The sequence below is a fragment of the Schistocerca nitens genome, chromosome 2 (genome assembly GCF_023898315.1).
Source record: "Schistocerca nitens isolate TAMUIC-IGC-003100 chromosome 2, iqSchNite1.1, whole genome shotgun sequence".
NCBI classification, from domain to species: Eukaryota; Metazoa; Arthropoda; class Insecta; order Orthoptera; family Acrididae; genus Schistocerca; species Schistocerca nitens.
Window position 1 is genome coordinate 665,206,471 of NC_064615.1, and position 17,797 is coordinate 665,224,267.

Genomic DNA, 17,797 nt, shown 5'->3' on the forward strand with positions numbered 1-17,797 from the left:
GTGAAATACAATTAGCTATGAAGCCACCACCACGGAGACTTTACAAAGAGTTTATAGTATGAGGGCATGCTGAAAAGTAATGCCTTCGAATTTTTGTGGGAAAGTTCTTAAAGTTTTTGAATAAAACAAACGTTATTAACTTTGTAGATCTTTATTATTCATGTCTACATATTTGCTTCTCTCTGGCGCTAGACGGCTCCAAATTGCAGCGTATACATGTCAGTATGTGTAACGTAGCTTTGTTGGTGTGTGAGAAACAGCGTGCTGTAATCGAGTTTCGAATTCGAAAATTTCGTCTACATAAGGTGCAGCCGCTCCTTCAGCTGCGCTGTGACATCTGCAACAATCCGACGCTTTGGCTTCACTGTCATTGATCATCCGCTACATAGTCCCTCCTTCGCCCTATCTGATTTTCTTCTGCTTCCAAAACTTAACGAGTCCTTTTGCATTTCCCTCCTTTGCCTTTCCTCACTCCCTCTCGTGTTCGCCTTGTCCCCCTCCCTCGTATGAGTCCCCTCCCTCCATCGGCTCCCCCCCTACTCCTTTTTTCCTCTAATCTGTCCGAGTTTTCCCCCTCCCCCCTCCCATCTTACCTAGGCTGTGGTGTATCATCTCCGTGTCAACATTTTAGTGCAGTATTTTAGGTGAGTGTTAAGTGTTGTGCGTCTTTTCCGACGTGTTGCGAACAGAAACCATACTGTCGGTGGGGTGATTTTTTATCTCTTGCGAACAGAAACTAGACTGTCGCCGTGTTTTTTAATTAAATGTTTACTGTTGTACCTGTCTACTTACTGTGTTTTGAAATTATCATCTCCAACTCTTGTTTTATATTTTAATTTCCACAAATTTCCGCCATTTTTTTAAAAAAATTTAAAAGTCACCGTTTTTATCGCCTGCTTTTATTATTATGATCTTCTTATTGTGTTTTTGTAATACTATACGCTGAAGAGCGGCGTACTAATCTGCTGCCAACCCGCTCCTTTGGGGGGGGGGGGGGGCGGAATCGAAGACAAATAAAGGAAAAAAAAAGAACTTCACTCTGATAGTGATGAAATGGCAAAGGCAGAGGTGATGTTGTCGCTCCATCAACAAAGTCAAATATTCTACAGTGACGGTATCAACAAACTGGTTTCCCAATGGGATAAATTTGCTCGTCATCAGGCTGACTATGTTGAGAAAAAGATATCTGGAAATAAACAATAAAGATGTACAATGTTAATGAAGTCTACTTTGTCTAAAAAGCTTTGAGTTTTGACATCAAAAATTGGGATGCATTACTTTAGAGCATGCCCTCGTATAAGCTGGTGCGTAAAATTAGCAGTCAGAACGGAAAAATATGGGGTTGAAATAAAATGTACGACAATAAAAAGTAATCTTATGAAACCAATCAGCAGTGTTTGTGATGTCATTCCTTCCTTAAGTCGAGAGCTACTCTTTACTGTGCATACGTGGAAGGAGAGTATTGTCTATTGATAGATGATGTGCTATACTTAGTTCATTCGACTGTGGCTTCCACAGTTGCAATCGTTGCCGGTTTATTGTGAAGTAGCTGTCGCTAAGCGGGAAAAACCGCCGATTATACCACTGTTACCGAGGTCCAAACGACGGTTTCGAGCGTTTAGTGACAGTTACTTCACAATTTTACACGACTTTACTCGCGGAAACCTTTTTTGTTAATTTAAAATGAATGCTTTCTCACCAATGTTATTCAATATGCATATTGAGCAAGCAGTGAAGGAAACAAAAGAAACATTCAGAGTAGGTATTAAAATCCATGGAGAAGAAGTAAAAACTTTGAGGTTCGCCGATGACATTGTAATTCTGTCAGAGACAGCAAAGGACTTGGAAGAGCAGTTGAACGGAATGGACAGTGTCTTGAAAGGAGGATAAAAGATGAACATCAACAAAAGCAAAAAGAGAATAATGGAATGTAGTCGAATTAAGTCGGGTGATGCTGAGGGTATTAGATTAGGAAATGAGACACTTAAAGTAGTAAAGGAGTTTTGCTATTTGGGGAGCAAAATAACTAATGAAGGTCGAAGTAGAGAGGATATAAAATGTAGACTGGCAATGGGAAGGAAAGCGTTTCTGAAGAAGAGAAATTTGTTAACATCGAGTATAGATTTAAGTGTCAGGAAGTCCTTTCTGAAAGTATTTGTATGGAGTGTAGCCATGTATGGAAGTGAAACATGGACGATAAATAGTTTGGATAAGAAGAGAATAGAAGCTTTCGAAATGTGGTGCTACAGAAGAATGCTGAAGATTAGATGGGTAGATCACATAACTAATGAGGAGGTGTTGAATAGGATTGGGGAGAAGAGAAGTTTGTGGCACAACGTGACTAGAAGAAGGGATCGGTTGATAGGACACGTTCTGAGGCTTCAAGGGATCACAAATTTAGTACTGGAGGGCAGCGTAGAGGGTAAAAATCGTAGAGGGAGACCAAGAGATGAATACACCAAGCAGATTCAGAAGGATGTAGGTTGCAGTAGGTACTGGGGGATGAAGAGGCTTGCACAGGATAGAGTAGCATGGAGAGCTGCATCAAACCAGTCTCAGGACTGAAGACCACAACAACAACAACAACAACAACAACAACAACTGATACCAGTCATGTAATAAATTTTACTGCGCAAATAAGATCGTGTGCAGCACACATTTACCGATATAACTTTTAGGATCAGATAATGCAATGCAGCAGTGAACGGTGCGTGTGTCCATCGATTTGTGGTGTAATCAGTGGTTACTATGTACAGAAGTGTTATCGTATCTCGGTGTTATCGTATCTCGACACCGCTTAGCGATACCATGTGTCACACTGCGCCGTTGCCCTTTAAAGTCACAAGATATATCTAGTGCTGAAATAATGATTTGGAAAAGATGAGATCTTGTCTGGAGGCGGTGATTGACTCTTTTGTTTGCTCATTTAATATTTTTACTGCCGCAATCACATGAAAGTTTTGTTTTGCTTATCGTAATCGGTATTCTTGCATCCTGTGCTTTACACAGTCTGACAAAGCCTTCGTTGGAGCCCATCCTGACGCTGTTTCAGTTACTATGATGACGGTCAAAGTTGGCCGCTGACGGTGAATACCATAAAACATATTTCCGTTGCTGCGTCAGTGCAAATAATACATTTAATAACGATGTAATGATTGTAAGTATGAATTTGGTCCGTGTGAAACTTTGTGAAGTAAAAAACTCGTGAAAAACTGAGAACATCTCAATGACGCTGTAGCCTATCGCATTTCAAACAGAGGAAGGAATAATACATATAAACTAGAAAATCCACAAGTGTAAGTCGGAGGCGTTGAAGCGCATACCAAACCGATACGCTTGCCACATGTCAGTTGTTTGAATGAAACATTCACTCTGCACCGGAGTGTGCGCTGATATAAAATTTCCATGACCTCTGACTTTCGCGAGCAAGTACTCTACAGAAATACCGCTCGAGAACACTTGCCCGCGAAAGGAGAAGATCCCGAGTTCGAGTCTCGGTCCGGCATGCGATGTTTATCTTTTAGGAAGTTTCATGTCAGATACTTCTTACAGCGCTCATACAACGTAGTCACAATATTGATTGTATAAGTGTGAGTCATTTTATGGCCAAGATTTCTGTAATAGCTGTCTGTAAACATGACAGTTAATTTCTGGAAAACAAAGCTCATTGTGCAATTGCATATCTGCTACCCACCGAACAGCCACATGCTGCAAAAGGACCTGTAGTCTGCGACCCGACTCAGTCCCTAGTTTTCTTTTTAATTTTTAAGGAACTGGATTTAATAGGTTTCTACGTGTTCCCAGAAATTCGACCGATAGTCGGTATTAGCATGCTAAGTACTGGTGTACGGGCAGCTGGAAGCGTGAACTTTTTCGCGCATGATTAAGTTAAAGATCTTGCTGCCTGTTGTACAGTCCAATAGCTCTACTACAGCGGAGATTATGAAATGCACGTGATATATTTTCTGCTTGTGAAAAAAGCGTAGCTGTGCGAGGTTCCTTGAGGTGGTACACAGACGAAATGTTTGGGAGTGTTGAGGGATGTGGTAGGCAGGGAGCAAGGGGGGATGGTGTCACTGGCTGACCATACCTCTGTCAGGTATCGTGTAGTGGCTTGTGGAGTGTAAATGTAGATGCGCGGCACATACTGTTCACAATTACCTGAGATGAAACTCGCGCACCTTTAAAGGAGTTGACAACTTCCCATTCCTCGCTTTTTGTTCACTTTCTGCGTCATATTCTTGTCATCGTTTGTTCTCGAAACTGATATTTCCAAATGAGGCAACCGATATGCAAAGATAAGGACATCTGGATAGCTGAGAGCACTCAAAATTTTACAATGACATATTTATCAGCACTAAAGATGTCTCATTAGCTTGAAGATCTTGATCTGTGCCTTAATGACATTTTGCTGTTGAAATATATCGAACAAATGAAGGTCATATGTGTACTTACAAAGAGACACGCAGAATGCATTGCCACTGTTCGACATATAAACTTCTTCACAACCGACTAAATAGTGATGTTTAAGCGACTTTGCATATTCATATTATCGTGATATTTTCAGTCAGTCGATGGATGTCGTGTTATAAGTACCTAATTTGCTTTAAATGTAGGGAAACAACCCGCTGAGAAAAAATATATACATGGCAAAGTGATGAATACTTTGTATATGCTTTTTATACAGCCATTTAGCTCATTATTTTTGTTCTGTTATAGTAAAACATTGAAATCATGCCATAAGCAGTTCAGACATAAAAAAATTTTATATTACTGACCATACCTCAATTCTTAGGTATTAACCAAAGGAACGTATCTCTCTAACAGGAAAACAAAAACAAGAAAACCAAAAAAACAAAAAAGTATCTATCCATCCAGCAATGCGGCTCAGGGATTGTTAACGATCATGATTTAAGCTTAGGGCGTAGTAGTTGTGCTTCATTACTAAACTCATATCTGAGAAGAGTGAGCTTGTAAATCAGTTATTTTTATTTAAATTTTCTGTAGATTTCCTAAATGATTTAGTGCCAAGGCCGGAATGGTTACTGTAATCTTGTTCATGTTGAAGCTCTATAGCGTCTATTATGACTTTTACGTCGACGGTATGCTACGTTCTAAGATTCCGTCTTTTGAATGTACCATGAAGTTATGAAAAATCCTCCAATGGCGAGGCTGTACCTTGATTTTTTTTCCACTCTGTTTCTCTCCTCTGAGATCTTTCTTTAGAGGTGCTCAGAACTCCTAAAGATAAGTAGATTGCAGTGAGGAAAACAAGTAAGTTTATATGCTTTTACCTGATTTCCTAACATAGTAACTGCTTGAATGAATGCACTTGTGAAAACTGCACAAGACAGTGTGTTTAATGAAGATTTATCCTACTTCGCAATACTGTATCTTCTACATGCGTTGGAACATTTTGATTTGTAGTCTGATTGCGGAATCACCAAGCCATAAAATGTAAACACTTAAGTGTTGTTTACACTTATATTATTTATTTATGTATTGTCCTTTCGTTCAGGACATACATACAGAGGGCAATACAAGTTTTTAACAATACGCTAGATTTTTTGTTAGAAGATAATACCTTCAACGCAAACAATTTAATATCTGACGTAGTAACGATGTAGTTGTCAAAACGACGAGGGCTGATCCACGCAGAAGTAGAGAAATAGTAATAGTCACCATAGTACCGACGAAGTGAATGGATGTAGATCTCGAAACTTTGCTGGTTAGTTCACTCCGGATGCGACTGCAACGCAGAGAGCCCATTATTCATCTCGATGTTTTCCACCTCGACGTCACTGTCGAGGTAAATACTGGCTTTAGTTGCTGTACGCGACGACGATAGCAGTGAAAGTGATCTAAAGTTCTGGGCCTACTGGATTGGTGCATAAGTTCGTAGCATTTTTCCGTAAGTTTAATAAACACAACAGATACACATAACAGAGACTTTAGTCATCAGTAACATATCGTGCTTCATTATTTACAACATTCTGCCAACGCGGTGGTAGCTTTTCGATTCCATGACTATAAATATCATGTGGTTTTGGGGTGAAGAACTTGTCGAGCCATGGTCGGAGCATATTTTCATCCGGAAAGAATGTTCCTTGAAGGTTGTTTGACAGGGAGCGGAAAAGGTGAAAACTTAAGGGCGCAACATCGGGTGAATAAGATGGATGTGGAATGGCTTCCCAACCCAACTCCTGTATGGCGTTTTTTGGAAGTCTTGCAGACTGTGGGCGGGCGCTATCGTGGGGTAGCATCACTTCAAGCACTCTGGTCGTTGTTCTTGGATGGCGTCAGCAAGACGTCTCAGTTGTTGCCAATAAATGTAGGCAGTGATGGTTACATCTCGGGAAAGCTATTAGTAGTATACCACACCGTCACTGTTCCACCAGATGCATAACATTGTCTTTTGTGGTCTTTGTACGTGGAGTTGTTGCTATTTTTGGGCTCAACAATTCCTTTCTTTTCCTTGTGTTAGCGTAAAGACACTATTTCTCATCACCAGTTAGGATACAGGATAGAAATGGTCGGTGTTGTTCACGACCCAACTGATGACGAGCAAACAAAATGGCCACTCACTGATTTTTGCGATTTTGGCTTAGAGCATGCTGTATCCATAGACCCGATTCTTGAGCCTTCCCTATTTGAATGAAAATGTCGCGCGATGGTGGAATGATCGTAGTTCATCAGATACGCCAGTGCTCGAGTACTGTGACGTGGATCGATGTGGATTAATGTGTTCAAACGATCTTCACCAAACCCCAAAGTCTCCCCGAACGTGGAGAGTCACTAATACAAAGCGATCCTCCTTAAAACGGGAAAGCCGTTATCGTGCTCAGCCCAGTCATGGCGCAAATGATTCTGGTTACCTCCACTGCTGCCACTTCTCTATTCAAATCAAACAGAAGAATATACCAGAAATTTCCAAGCTCAAATATCAACAGTGAACTATAAATAAAAAATGGCAGTCGATAAATAAACCCATAGCAAACAGAATACCAACATGGAAAACAAAAACGGTACGCACTTATGCACCAACATACATTCGAATTCATCGTTATGGGCCATATTTTTTTGCCGAGAGGGGGGCGAGGCATCTTACTTTGGTGCCGCCTTATCGCTAAACACGATATCGTATACGCCATATCTCGCCGTACAGCGCGTGACGACTGAACAACACGTAGCTTACGCTGACGCAGAAATTTACTAGATCAGAACGTCAAAGGCATAACTTTCAATTCCGTCGTAGTCGAAGAGATAAAAGCAGTTCTGTGCTGGTGTTACATGTATATTAGAGTTGACTTTGCTCTTGAATGATCAGGAAGCCACATGCAGAGTTACGTTACGTGCTGTGGAAAAAAGAAGAACGAGCAGGACTCAGTGTCCCATCGACGACGAGGTCCTTCGAAAGGGAGAACAGGCTAGGATGGGGGAAGGGAATCAGGCAAATCATTTTTGAAATTAATCGTTCTGGAATTTATCTTAAGCGCTTTAGCGAAATCACAGAGAACGTATATACTGATTTCCAGGGAGCGAACTGAACCTCCGGCCTACGCAGGCTAGTCCATTGTCTTAATCACCGTGAACGCCTCCCCCCCTCCCCCCCCCCCCCTTCCCGACTGGTTTCGATTCTGTGGCGAAACACTGTAACATCGATTGCGAGCGTGACTGACGCCCTTCGGCGGACTGCTGGGAAATCCATGAATCAGTACTCATGTGTACTATCTACAAGATATCTCCAAATCAAGGAGATAAAAGAAATGGAAAAGAGGTTTCTTGGCGCCAATACTTTGCTTACGTTTTAACGATATATAATTTCAGCTGTGGAAAACATTATTACATTACTGAATGCGATTAATATAGCTATGAAACTGAAGGTTATTTAGCAGAGACTAGCACTTCTACTGTCATGGTCCTTTTGAACTGTTTAGTTGGTCAATTACTTTAGATTGCACTGTTATTGGGATCAGAAATTGGCGAGTCACTACTTCAAGAATGTAGTCACGAGTCTAAGTAGCCGGGATCAGCGTGGGCGTTCGAAGAAATTTATCACGGTGGTAGGTGAGGAGGGGGGTGGGTGCAGGATGTGGAGGGGGAGGACGAGAACAAAACTAACTTCGTCATTTTTTGTACGAATGAGTTGGTCAGTTTCGAGATATGTGTTGTGGTAAGAACTAAATTTCATAGTCGAATTACAAAACTTAATATATCCCATAGAATGGATAGTTAACTACTCAATATCTGAATAGAAGCTCCGTATTCCAGATTCCCCCGGGAAGGGAAAGGGGGAGGTGGGGGTTGGCATGTGCAGGGGAGTTCTCCCTCTGGCCCCCCCTTCCGGGCGCCTATACCTCCAGCTACTCACCTTTTCAGTTAGGCATGACACACCTTCGCAACATTGATACAGTGAACGTAGGGGTGCTACAATGAAGTGTACTGTGCAGCTAACCTGCCACCTTACCTGTGTACCCACTGCTTCTTCCCAATGGTTTACCAAACAAATCAAATTAGAGTGAGAACCTCGTATCGTTTGCCATTTTTCCGGCGGCGAGCACAATAATCTCGATATGCAACGTATTTGTACTCCTTAATTTCTTGTCAGGCCTGCAAAAGATCTAGTCAACTAAATTTGTCTTTTATGTAGGCTGTACTAGCAAAAAAAAGCATTATTCTGTTTAAAATGAACTAATTTAACGCCTATATCTCGGTGATTAATGGCGTTGCGAATGGACGTTGCTCCTTGTTTCATGTTCCTCTGGCTACTACTCATCTAGGACAAAAGAAATTATAAATATCTTTAACGAGTTAAAGGTTGATTGAGGTAAAAGAATTAGGCGCATAATTCGGTATACACTACTCGAAAAATGGGGATTGCTCAGAGAGCAATCGAATTACTTGTGTTTCTTGAAGTTTTCCCGGCTGATTGAATATTCCATCATTTTTCGAGACTGCATCCGGGTTTTTATTAAATCTTGTTCCGATATTTCGGCTGGCGACATGCCAGCCTTTCTCAAGATGAGTCGCTTGCAAATTTCTTAAAAAGTCTTGCAAAAGACTCACCTTGAGAAAGGCTGAAATGTTGTCAGCGGAAATATCGGAACAAGATTTAATAACATCCCGGATGCACTCTCTAACAGTAATGGAGATACATGTTTTGGGAATTGCTGGCAGAAATAGGAAAACAAACAAATGAATCAGGAAACAGGCTGGAGAGGAAGGCGTAAGTAATTATGTCCGTAATGAAGATTAAATGGAGGTGGACAGAAAATGAATGCAGATGAATAATAGATGGACGTAGGAAGTTCTTCGCTGCGCTCTTAGAGATTAGAGAAGACCATGAAGAGCAACAAACGGAATGTGGGTGCTTGATGCTATAACACGCAGGAGTGAAATGGACGCGTACAGCCGAATACCTCAATGCACGGGAAAGTCTGATGGAGGGCTTTACGCAGCAGTAAATATCAAGAGTGTTTCAAAGTCTTTACAGAAACGTCTAGGGGTGGTAGATCACGTCATGGTGCGCAGACAGAATGTTCACAGACGCTTCCCGGCAGCGCCAGGAGTCGATTAAGACCGAATACGCCCTTGAGAGGCGCAGGGTGTAGGCCGTCTGCGACGCTCGTATACAGTGAGAGTAGCCTGTCGTCCATCTACTCTGCGTGAAAGGAGGTAGGAGAAGCGAATTTAAAATTCCTGATTCGCTTCTAAAATACATTTCTCGCCTTACAAACACGCATCCTTATGGTCTACAGTAGCTGGGAGGCAGCAGGCAATATACTGTCTCTAACAAAAGTTGTTCCTCAAGACGTGATCTATCACCCCAAGGCGTTTGATGCAATGACTTTGAAACACCCTTAACTACTAGATGTAAGCACTGTGAGCAAATCTTAGTCACCTCCAGCAGACATCGCTCTGATACTACTGCCTCTAGCCTTGATAATAGCTATCGTCATCCTGGAAAACGGGAATATCAACGGCCTACTCATCACAAAGATGTAGATGAAAGGGCAGCTCTTGGTCACCAAGAATGTTGAAACAAACATTCTGTAGTAGAGACGGCGTAAGAAGGTCCTTGACAGCTCTCAGCTCAGTTGCCAGCTTTCAGCTGCGAAGCGCCAACGGCAGCAGGCGAAAACAGGATCAGTCTACAGAGCTGCGGCAACACTGAGGCGTTGTCATAGAGACGATTATAAAATCGCGTTATGTTACTGGTAGAGATAGTGGGCCCGTGAAACTGCCGCACCCAGCCCACTGCAACTATCAGGGATCACATTACGCGTACTCAACTATAGTTCATGTTCACTGTAACCTCAATAAGTGGACCCAAGTCATGGTACGAAAACAGCTCCAAGACGAAGTGGAAGTACCTGAGACTTCGACATCGCCAACACCTTCACTGGACCGTCGGTGCACTCGACACCTTGCGTCATTTTGAAAGAGGAAAAAATCGCAGCTCGTCTAACTACATAATACATCTCCATTCAGCTGCTCTTCTGTTTCTGTGCTGTTTGGTCCAGTGAAGGCGAGCAGCTTTATGTGGCGTTGTGAGCAGTACCCGACTCCAAATATCCAGTGCAGGAAATTCCCCCCAGAATGTTCGCTTGGAAAATGTTTGAGATGGACCTGCCGTCTCTGGCAATGCAGCAACTCATATCAGATTTTGATTTTCATCGACAATGGTTGGCACCACTGTTCCTGTCGGATAAGATTTTTTCGATCGTATTACATGAGCGCGAGTGATACATCTTTCCTTGTAGACTGACTGGGTAATCCGCATTGATACACAAAAAAATCGGGCAATTTCATTTACGGTGTGTTCATGGGCACGTCCAAACACAATAGCTCTTTTTTGCCGTTCTGTCACGTCTGTACGTTGAACAGACTTACTGTGCTCATTCCATACAACCGAGTGGCACACGTATGAGGGATGTTCAAAACAAAAGATTCGAAACAACACTGTGGTTATAATTTAAGTCTTTATTCAACAGTAAACACCAGAGGCATGAGCGCAACTATCCCACTGTTTCATGAGCTGAAGGATTCCCTGCTCCTAGAGCTCCTGTTGCTGTGATAGGAGCCATTCTCCTACTGTGGTCTTCACTTCATTTTCCGAGTTCAAGTGCTTCCCATAGAGATGTTTTTTCGGCGGACCAAACACATAGGAGTCGCAGGGCGATATGTCCGGGCTGCAGGGTGGATGCTCAAACGGCTCCCACTTGAACTATGCCGTAACATTTTGTGTGACCTTGGAGACGTCTGGAAGCGCGTTATTGTGGAGCAAAATCACTCTCTCCATGAGGAGCCCAGATCGTTTCCTCTTGATACACTTGTGTAGCCTGCCGAACATCTCGCAGTACATGCCATTGTTAATGGTTTATTCATGCTCGAGGATTTCAGTGAGCACCGGACATCGGACGTCCAAAAAGACGACGAACACCACCTCGCTGCTGAGGTCCCTAGATGTCTCACTACGTTATCCAAGAGCGCCATTTGCAAATTTCAATGGGGCTGTTTGTTATGACGTTTCGTACCTTTCATCTGAACTCATTATACATCACTTCACTGTCACGACTTAAGTCGGCGACGGAGGGTACACGACTGCCTGGTACCAGTCAGTTATTCATCATCTACAGCGCTTTATAGTGACCGCTGTGCTCTTTTAACGGAGTGACTAAAATTTTGCGTGGGTAATTGCATTAATGGGCCCTTTATGATTCTGGAACACATATTGCAATTTCAAGCAAACTTGCTACACCTATCACTTATTAAATGAAAATATTACTGCAAGCTAAGAATCTCCTAGCACGCCTATGATTAGGGGCGGGTTGTCTGGAACACTTAGAGCAGTTTCACCCACTATTAGTACACATTTGACATACTATTTGGAGAAACAATATTGTCAGGTAACTATCTGTAGCACCTTAGGAGTCATAGTGTGGTGGGAGAGGATCACACGTAAAAATAAGCGTAAACAACGTAAATGAGTGCCTATATTATATTTTTCAAAGTTTCTAGGCTGACTGGAGTCAGTCCCATTGACGTAATATTTCCATCTTCAATGTTGAAGTGGGAAGGGAACTGATATACAAAACAGTACTACAGATTGAATTTGAGATCATCTTCTTTCTTCCACTGAAGAATTTATTTATTCCAGCTCCTGGGGGGAGGAATTAAAATGTTGCTATAATCAGATTTTATGGTAAATTACTATTACATTGAATTAGTGAATGTTTTACTATATTCTTTCTGTAATGTTCTTATATTTTTAAAAACCTTAACGTAAAACTTATTTTTTTAGCCTGTCCATTTCCTGTCTTCTAGTAGACTGAGATAAATAAATAATCTGACAGTCCCCGGAAATCAGATTGTGCTTAATAAAGTGACGGCATCTGACTTTGTTTGGAGTGATCGATCCGTCGGATGGAGTCGTAAGTTATGGCGATGCACAAAAACAAATGGAGAGTGATCTCCTAGATATTTAAAAAAAACGTCGATCTGTGTGTAAAGTTATACCTGTGGTTTCTCCGACACAACATTGCTACTGGGCAAAGGTTGGTCTCAATGTAGTTGTGCAGCAAACCTGCTAGGCGAATATCGCCGCCCCATTCTTTACACAGGCTCAGAGCAGTCCGCTCGCAACTAAAAGGATCTTGGGGTTCAGATGATGACACTACTTGTTTGAATGGCTGAATTGGAAATAACGTGTTTGAAACGTTGACGACTCTCTGAGTTGTTCGGGACCGTATTCCACAATCATATAAACAGGCAGTCTTCCATTTTGTAATTACATGTTCAAATTTTCACTTTTACTAACTGGCTTTCGGCTACTCGGTTATAGTAGCATCACATCTTTGAATATAATTGCTTACTTACTATCTAATCCATTTGAGTCCTGCTCGTCCAGTATGCGACCAAGGACAAGGGTAAAAAACAAATGACATTGATTTTGTAACTAGCTCTGTACATTTTTATGACCCTATCATATCGCGAAAAAGTGGACGTTTTCCTTAAGCTAGTCGTTAACTACCGTACAATCAAAACTGTTTAAAAGATGGATTATTTTATCGCACTGTTAATGGTGTAATGTTTTAAAACCGTTTATTTAGTCAACAATTGTAAAAAGAACTCGTAAAAATAAGAAGTCATTTTCTCTACTCATTATCAGTTGTTCTGTTAATGAGCGTAACAGACATTTTGAATTTAACCTTGCATTGCTACTGTGTTCACTTGCACCACCTTTACTATGATGGGTCTCTTGGACACAATTTGCTTTTCTCTCCTATTTTTTAATGATACAGAGTACAAAAACGCTTGAAATTGAATTGTGTTGTACATATAAAGTTAGCACACACTTTGTTTTGGATTTGAGTAGATTTTTGTTTGTTTTGCTACTTACGGAATTTAGACAAAATTGTTAGATTTAAGTTCAAGATCGAAAATGAATACAAGGGGTGAATTTACACGAACAATGAAAAAACGAATTAACACTATTTTATTGTATACCAAGAACTGTGTAATGGCGAATTAGGTAGAACAATGAAATTTAAGAAACTCACAATCAGGCATGAAGATTTAAATAAATACCGTTGAAACAAACTTACGAAGTGAACTGAGAGTCTCCACAATTTAGTTTTAATATGTTGTATCCAAATGTCTTTTTAATATATCAGGCTATTACAAGCAATCTTTACAAATTGGAATGTTTTTTGAGACGTAAACACTTAGAGAATTTGCAACAAATATATTCAGTTTTACTATCTTTACACCCATAGCACTTTCCTTTCTTAGGGACTGTACTCAGCTTCTCACTTTCATCTTCTTGTCGCTTGAGTTCAATCAGTCTGTTCATAAATTTTTGAGAGGTTGGTTGATGTGCTTACTGCTAACCCTCTGTAGTAATTGGTCTTTGATTAGAGTCTTCCCAAGAGAATTCAGAAAGTTTTTCTATTCGTCTCTCACTGATTTTCAGCTCTGAAAATGACGATGCATGCTACATTCAGTGCTCAAAAGCATAAGGCCAAAGATCATCTTCTAGTTGTTCTTGCTACATCATAAGTGGCGCAAATTTTGTCAGCTTATAAGATCCATCTGGTTGCTCTCCTAAATAAACTTCCACATTTGTGGTGTAAGCTGTTCTTGCGTCAGCTTTCATTCCATATTTGCCAGATTTGGAAGGAATGTACATCCGAAAACTACAGCGTCCTCGAAATATTACAAGCATTTCATCTTCAGTCACATACTATCCAGAAGTGCGTCTTGCAGATTTTTGTGAACAAATGAAAGATATTACTTATAGGAGTCAATTTATCCTATTTCCGTCTGTCGGATCTAGTTGACTATCATTAAATCTTAGACACTGTTCCAGAAAGATAAATCTCTTTAGAGTCATTGTAGAAGAGAATATCTTGAATCCCAGACTGCTTCTAAATTTACCGTACCAGTCTTGCATATTCTACTCAAATATATCAGACCAATAAACGCTCCGATTTCAACTTTATCTGTCTCATGAATAAAGGACTAAGAAGAAGAGTATATAGAATTAGCAGACCTGATGCATAATTTAGTACATGTCACTACTTCATCCATCATTTCACCAGTGAAAAACAACTGTCATATTTCTATATCTGTCTTTTTATCCTTTGCAGTTCCCTTCACGCCTCGAATATCTGATACAAGATTATGTGATGTAGTCCTGATATGAGGATAAGGAATGTCTTTGATCCATTTGATATGATTGTCCTTGCCAAAGAAATATTTATTATTTTCTGCTTTGTATCATGGTTATCCGTACTTTATTCACTTTCTGTATCATGTTCACTATACAGTTCAAAGTCTGAGTCTACACCTTCTTCGCCTGATTTAGCAATGTGTAGTCTTCTGTCTCATCAGTTTTAGCCCTCTCCTGAAACAAGCAGGCTGATTCAGCGTACTGAACGTGTGCTAAAATCGTATTTGTATTTAAAAAAAAGATACCTGCAGACCCTAACAGTACTTACCTGCTAGATTCCATCGGGTCTGGCAGACCAAAACACGTCAGAATCACTCTTAGACAATGGACTTCAACCCGCCCTCAACAATCAAATTTCACAACAGTGAAAAATAAGAATGTACACGAAATTATCAACACGGGTACAGTGTTGTAAACCTAACAAAAACTAATAGCCAATCTAGTCCGGGTCTCGAAGACCCAACACTAACAATGAAGGGTTGATTCTGTACCGAGGTATGCTTTCATTCCTTAGTATCATTAGCCTTCAGATAATACCATATTTATTTTCTTGGAATTATTAACCGGAACACCAAACAAATTTGATACATTGTGTCTTAGAATATATATCACCAAAGAAGTCATTTCACAGATTTATTCTTCATTACAATGAAAGCAATCGAAACAGTGCAATAGTTATTTGACGTGGGCTAATGACACAAAAATAATAACAAAGGCGTTACTATGGATTATTCTGTATATGACTTATTCACGTGATGAGAGGAAAGCTTGTGGGTGAGATACCTTTCAGACGCATTTACAATATGCATGCACATTTTTCGAAGATTACACGTTAATTTCAGTACAGTAATGTACAGTACATGATGTTTAAATTGTGGAAAACATACATACATATTGTGAAGTGTCAGAATACTTTTCTTACAGACATCACTGTTTTTTTCTAATACGATATTAATATTAATTAATTTGTTTTAAAATAGGAAACGAGGTTATGGTAGCAGCAAGAGATGTAGACATACGGTAACTACTGTTGCTATATATTGACTGAAGATGGTAAATCAAAATGTACAACGACGTTGACTGGATAAGATTCGTAATAGTTTGTTTCTACCTACCATCTTCAGTCAACATATAGAAGTAGTTGTTATAGTGTGTCTGATTCTCTTGCCGCTGCCATAACCTCGTTTCCTATTTTAAAACAAATTAACTAAAATTAACTTCGTTTTAGAAGAGACGGAATCAGCACAGTTTCTGTCATGGACGATTGCTTTTCACGACAACCGCAGTTTTAACGAGCATATAACGTCAGCAACTTCCTGTAACATTCGTAAAAAAAAAAGACGTTGGCAAACAGCGCAAACATCTACAGCTTTTACCGTTCACCTGTAGGTCTAGACCCATATAGAGATCATAATAAAATTTTGTAGCAATCATGGTATTTTGCTACGAGAGTTGGAACTTTAATAGTGGCAAGTATTCATTTACAGGTCGTACAAAACAGATACGTGTTTCAAAGTTTTACTGACCTTCAAAGTGGTCACCAGTATTGTGTATAACCCATTGCCAGCTATGTGGAAGTCGTAGGATACTCTTAGCAGTGCCTGTTGTGTTGACTGTTCAAGCAGCGCGGTATATTTCCCGACGAATTTGTAGCAGTTCTAAAGCGAATGCCTTGAAGTGTTTCCTTCAGTTCAGAAATCGAGTTGAAGTTACGAGGGCTTAAGTCAAGGGAGTGCAGTAGATGGCATAGCACTTAGTAGCCCCATCGAGACAAACAAATCAGTAACAGTTTGCACTGTACGTGCTTGAGCATTGTCCTACAAAATGATGATCAGGTCCTGCGGAAAGTGTCATCACTTCTGTCTCTATGCTGTTCATTTTTGGAACACAGCCTACGACCAGCTTAGAGACTGGAGTGATGACGCTTTCTGCAGGACCTGACCATCATTTTGCAGGACAATGCTCAAGCACGTACAGTGCAGGCTGTTACTGATTGGTTTGACTGATGGGGCTGCTAAGTGCTATACCACCTACTGCACTCCCTTGACTTAAGCCCTCGTGAGTTCAACTCGATTTCTAAACTGAAGGAAACACTTCACGGCATTCGCTTCAGAACTGCTACAAATTCGTCGGGCAATAGACCGCACCGCTCAAACTGTCAACACAACTGGCGCTACTAAGAGTATACTACGACTTCTGCTTTGAAGGCCAGTAAAACTTTGAAACACGTATCTATTTGGTACGTGCTGTAAATAAATAGTTGCCACTACTGAAGTTCCAGCCCTCGTATAATGTTAATTAGACATCCATGACTCAGAATGGGTGACGTATAACTGCACAAATGTTGAAGAGCAAATAAGTTAGCAAACATAAACATCACATCAGCTTAATGTCAGGTACGAGTGGGCCTGCATTGTTAGCTTTTTAAAGAAATAGCGGATACTGGACATCACGTGACCAAGTCCGATCGTATATGTTGCGCACTCTAAGGGCTGGCTGACAAGAGCGGCTTCCATCTTCGAGGACACGCTATTTGCGTTTAGCTGCTTAAACTAATACAGAGAGAATTTCAGCAAGGTATGTGGAAGCGCTATTGACAAGTGCGACTGGTTAAAATGGAGGAGATGAGGACAAAACAAACACACACACACACACACACAGAGTGAGAGGGAAAGAAAGAGGAAGAGAAGAGAGAGCGAGAGGCTACACTCACCTGTCCATATTGAGTCTTCCCTTTCAGCAGTCGTTCGGTGAACGAAGATATGAAGTTCTGCGACCTGTGCGCTCATTTAAGTACCAGCAGACGGCAGCGGTGTGAGTGTGTGTGTGTATGTTTGTGTTATCTGATAGGCACCCGGCGATAAGTCATGGCGTAGCGATCAAACGACGTGTCGTTCACTGATTGGCTGGCTAATCTCGACAGTGTCACACAGTGTCACCATCATTATGCAGTAGACAGGCATTTCGTGGAATTTATGAAAACTTCTGTCATGATTCATGCTTACGTAGTGCGTGTGACTTTACTATTCACAGATGAGAAGCTAAAATCAGTTACCTCCTCAT

At 40.8% G+C, this 17,797-nt stretch overlaps 1 protein-coding gene across 1 annotated transcript in view; it reads right to left on the minus strand.

Moving 5' to 3' along the window:
• LOC126234547 (turripeptide Lol9.1-like) overlaps nt 1–17,559 on the minus strand; it is a 29,882-nt gene extending 12,323 nt beyond the window's left edge. Inside the window, exon 1 of the mRNA XM_049943243.1 lies at nt 17,448–17,559. Coding sequence (XP_049799200.1) covers nt 17,448–17,455 — 8 coding nt within the window. The 5' untranslated portion in view covers nt 17,456–17,559. The remainder of the gene's footprint in view (nt 1–17,447) is intronic.
• Nucleotides 17,560–17,797: the final 238 nt, after the last annotated feature.